This window comes from Condylura cristata, unplaced genomic scaffold, assembly GCF_000260355.1.
Source record: "Condylura cristata isolate star-nosed mole 26May11 unplaced genomic scaffold, ConCri1.0 scaffold00008, whole genome shotgun sequence".
Classification (NCBI taxonomy): Eukaryota; Metazoa; Chordata; class Mammalia; order Eulipotyphla; family Talpidae; genus Condylura; species Condylura cristata.
Genome location: NW_004567109.1, coordinates 23703767 through 23708371, shown reverse-complemented (window position 1 = coordinate 23708371; position 4605 = coordinate 23703767). Strand labels below are relative to the sequence as shown.

At 61.4% G+C, this 4605-nt stretch overlaps 1 protein-coding gene across 2 annotated transcripts in view; it reads left to right on the top strand.

The window, feature by feature from the left end:
• SLC6A9 (solute carrier family 6 (neurotransmitter transporter, glycine), member 9) overlaps positions 1 to 4605 on the top strand; it is a 30060-nt gene that overhangs the window by 22821 nt on the left and 2634 nt on the right. For both annotated transcript variants that reach the window (XM_004678912.2, XM_012722713.1), the window contains exons 6-12: positions 908 to 1040; positions 1225 to 1359; positions 1448 to 1551; positions 1861 to 2098; positions 2196 to 2330; positions 2438 to 2537; positions 2618 to 2718. In XM_004678912.2, the coding sequence (XP_004678969.1) occupies positions 908 to 1040; positions 1225 to 1359; positions 1448 to 1551; positions 1861 to 2098; positions 2196 to 2330; positions 2438 to 2537; positions 2618 to 2718 (946 nt within the window). The remainder of the gene's footprint in view (positions 1 to 907; positions 1041 to 1224; positions 1360 to 1447; positions 1552 to 1860; positions 2099 to 2195; positions 2331 to 2437; positions 2538 to 2617; positions 2719 to 4605) is intronic.

The window sequence follows — 4605 nt, the reverse complement described above, 5'->3', positions numbered from 1 at the left end:
GAAGCCTCTCGCCGCCCCTGAGCCTCTACCCCAGCTCTGTATGCACAAATAAATCTTTAAAAAAAAAAAAAAAAAACCTGCAGAGGCTTCCCAGACCCTTTCAGGGTAAAGCTCACACTGCTCAACCTGACGCTGTGTCTTCTTGCGACCTGATCCTTTCTTCACCCTCGTCCTCTCATCCTTCACCCTCCCCAGCATTCCCCGCTGACATGCCCGGGCTGGGCTCCCCGGCTGCCTGTTGTTTCCTCAGCTGGGCACACATTTCTCCGTCACCCACCTCCTCCTCCCCGTTCCTCAAACCCGAGTCCAAGCTTCCCCTCCTGGGAAGCCTTCCAGCCGTGTCCCTCCCCAGGGACTTGAGACGTCCTCCTGGAGTGCCCACAGACCCCACTCAGGTCTATATCCCAGCAGAACCTGGCACATGAAGGTCCAGGCACCTCGAAGGGCACAGCTGGTATGGCGTGGGGTTCCAGAGGGAGCCGCACAGGGGCAGGAGTCCCAGGCTGGAGCCTCCGTCTCTGGGCTCAGAACCTCCAGGCTTTTGTCAGCACTCTGCTGCTTCCCTACGCTCACAGAAGAGACATGTGTGTGCAAAGCTCGCAGAGGGCTTCCTGCGGGAGGACACACTTGTCATATCCAGGCTGGTGGAAAGTGTGGCCAAAGGGAGAAAGACACAAGCCAGGGTGTGGGTGGGCCTGAATGGGGGAGGAGACCGGCCCGGGCTGGGGTGCGGCCTCCAGCTACCCTGGAAGGCCCTGGGAGAGTCTGTAAGATGTGGACTCCTGGGTGCAGCGGGCAGCGGGGCCCCACTGTGCCCATCTGCTTGGGAGGATGCTTAGCTGCCCCGAGAAAGGCGGGCGGCCCGGGCCCTGCGGCGGGGCGGCCTCAGTGGCTGCCTCGTCCCCAGGCTGTATGTGCTGAAGCTGTCAGATGACATCGGCAACTTCGGGGAGGTGCGGCTCCCCCTCCTCGGCTGCCTCGGCGTCTCCTGGGTGGTGGTCTTTCTCTGCCTCATCCGAGGGGTCAAGTCTTCAGGGAAAGTAAGTATCCCTCCTCGGCAAGGTCTGTGCCTGCCCAGAGATCCAGCTCCCCCACCCGGTGTGTGCGTTGGTGGGGGGTGGGGGGACGCAGGGCCACAGGACGGGGGAAGAGCAACCAGGGCCAGTGGCGGTGGGGGGCCGAGGTGGGGCCAGAGGAGGGTCAGTGGAGCCCTCTCGCACCCAGGTGGTGTACTTCACGGCCACGTTCCCCTACGTGGTGCTCACCATCCTGTTCATCCGCGGCGTGAGCCTGGAAGGGGCCTTCACGGGCATCATGTACTACCTGACCCCACAGTGGGACAAGATCCTGGAGGCCAAGGTGGGATGCCAGGACCTCCCAGAAGAGATGGTGGGGGGTGGGGGGGTGTCCCCTCCGACCACAGCTCCTCACCCCACCCCTCCCACAGGTGTGGGGGGACGCAGCCTCCCAGATCTTCTACTCCCTGGGCTGCGCGTGGGGAGGCCTCATCACCATGGCTTCCTACAACAAGTTCCACAACAACTGCTATCGGTGAGACTCCTGCAGGGCCCGGGGCCCCCGGTTCCCAGCCCTCCCTGTGGCCGGGCCCACCGGGGCATCCCCCGCACATACAGCCTCGAGGTCCTGGGAGCGCTGGGCCTGGATCAAGGAATTGGAGAAGGGAGACAGAAGCAGGATGGGGCAGTGGTGAGGCGCACGGATAAAGGCTGGGGCAGCCAGAAGGGCCTTTGCTCCTGGAACTGTCCCTGTCTCCAAGTCTGATGTCGGCGAGGGGCCTGGGGCAGGGGCAGGAGGGATGAGCTACCGGTCCTAACCCCACCTCTGCTTCCCGCCCTCCAGGGACAGTGTCATCATCAGCATCACTAACTGTGCCACCAGCGTCTATGCTGGCTTTGTCATCTTCTCCATCCTCGGCTTCATGGCCAAGCACCTGGGTGTGGATGTGTCCCGCGTGGCCGACCACGGCCCTGGCCTGGCCTTCGTGGCTTACCCTGAGGCCCTCACACTGCTGCCCATCTCCCCGGTCTGGTCACTGCTCTTCTTCTTCATGCTCATCTTGTTGGGGCTGGGCACTCAGGTAGGAGTGCCCAGCTCAGCTCAGGGCACCCAGCAGGGCTTGGGGAGGGAGGAGGCCGGTCAGAGGTCAGGCCCGGCTCTGACGCCGTGTCCTGCAGTTCTGCCTCCTGGAGACTCTGGTCACGGCCATCGTGGATGAGGTGGGGAATGAGTGGATCCTGCAGAAGAAGACCTACGTGACCTTGGGCGTGGCTGTTGCGGGCTTCCTACTGGGCATCCCCCTCACCAGCCAGGTAAGATCCAGGGAGAGGCTGGCTTGGAGTCTCCGGGGTAGCTGGGGATAACGGGTAGGGGAGCCCCGCCTCAGGCACCCCCAACTCAGCCGCCCGCTGGCCCGTAGGCAGGCATCTACTGGCTCCTGCTGATGGACAACTACGCAGCCAGCTTCTCCTTGGTGGTCATCTCCTGCATCATGTGTGTGTCCATCATGTACATCTACGGTGAGTGCCTGAGCCCCCATGTCCCAGCCCCCAGCCCACCGTCCCTGGCCTGTGGACTCACCAACCTCCCCTGTCTCCAGGGCACCGGAACTACTTCCAGGACATTCAGATGATGCTGGGATTCCCACCGCCCCTCTTCTTCCAGATCTGCTGGCGCTTTGTCTCTCCAGCGATCATCTTCGTGAGTTCCTAGGCGGGCCCCTTCCCCAGCTGCCCTCTACTCAAGTGCCCGTCTCTTGAGGACCAGCAGAGGACAGCAGGCCACCTATCCAGCTGGCCAGGGTTGCCATCCCGCTGCGGAAGGGGAGCGCCGGCTGGCAGCGGCCGACCCTGTCCCTCCCCTCTGGCTTTCCTGCTGGCATCCCCAGCGGGGCCTCAGGAGCTCCTGCCTCAAATCCCTTGCAGCCGGGGTGCTCTGGGTGATTGGGGTACACAATGTGTGGGTGTACCAGAAATAATTTGCAAGTCAGGTATCAAATCGGGATCCTGGGTAACTCTGTAACCCGTCCCTGTATGGGAGTAGGGACAGTATGGGGTGGGGACAGGGAGATCTTGGTTTCCACCAATATTCCATCCCTGGGAAATGTCCATCAGGAAGCTAGTACTGTTAGCACCACAAGTACTGTGGCGCTAACTCCTGCCATGGCCAGGAACTAGGCCTTCCTGCTCACTGTTCATAGGCCAGCTCACATAATAGCTCTCCGAGTATCGCTGCTCTCCCCGCTATACAGAGGAGGAAACTGAGGCACAGAGCTGTTAGGTAACTGGTCCAGAGCTGCACAGCGAATGAGAAGCAGAGCCCCATTCAAAGTAGCTAGTCCAGTCAGCAGGCTGTGTCCAGCTAGAGCTGCAACAGAAGCAGCCATAGGAGGGCGGGATGGTCCACGGGCTAAAGCCCATCCGATTTTGCTGGGCGGCAGGGAAGGTGTGCAAGACCTGTCCCTTGAATAGTGTAATGGTCACACCCCAGAAAAGAGGCAGGGCCATCTCGAGGGGCGGAGGGGCCACTCGCAGCCCAGGAGCAAGGTAGTGTCCAGAGTCACTCCTGTCATGCCCAGCTCCTGTGAGCTACAGGGAGTTCAGCACCGGATTTCCACTTTGGCTCATGTTCCTGAAAAAAAAAAAAGAAAAGAAAAAAGGCCCCTGAGGGCTGAGGCCTGCACCACATGGGGTGTGGGATCTTCCCGAGCCTGGCACGGGCACCGCCTTTGGCCACTGGCCCAGCCTTGGAACAGGAGCAGCGGAAGTCTCCTGTAAGTGGTGGGAGGCCCGAGAGGCAAGGCGCTCTGCCAAGTGCTGTGCCCCCTGGGGGGTGTTGCTGAGCCCCAACTACCCTTCCCTGACCCCCCCCCCCCAGGAATAGTCAGTCTCCACAGCTCCCAGGAGAGACCTGGGCACTAGCCACATAGGGCAAGAGTCAGGAAGGAGCGGGGCAGAGGGGCTGTGGGAGAGCCTCCGCCTGGCCCAGGTCTCTGGGAGCGCTGAGGCGAAGTGGGCAGTTTCCGCTCTACGCGTAGAAAAGCAGGTGGAGTTACTGCAGGTGCCCACTGCAGGCTCTGTGGCCACGGCCTCGAGGCTGCCGTGCTTACTTTGGAGCTTTTCCTTCTTTATATTTCTGAGAAGATCTTGTGACAAACTCCATCCTCCCAGCTCAAGTAAATTTGTCCATATCTGGACCAGGGTCTAATTCCACCCAGGAAAGTTATTCTAAGTGCCTATTTTATGCAGCATCCTAGGAGGGACCCCTGATGGATAGGGGTCTTGTACCCAAAAATCTGGTCCCTGGGGAGGCTGGAGGAGCTGAGCTCTGGCGCAGCTGAGGGATCAAAAGGAAGGTGCCGAGCCCTCCTGGCCCCCCACCCTCACCCGGAGCCCTCCTGGCCCCCCACCCTCACCCGGAGCCCTCCTGGCCCCCCACCCTCACCCGGAGCCCTCCTGGCCCCCCACCCTCACCCGGAGATCCTCCTGGCCCCGGGTGGTGGTCTTTCTCTGCCTCATCCGAGGGGTCAAGTCTTCAGGGAAAGTAAGTATCCCTCCTCGGCAAGGTCTGTGCCTGCCCAGAGATCCA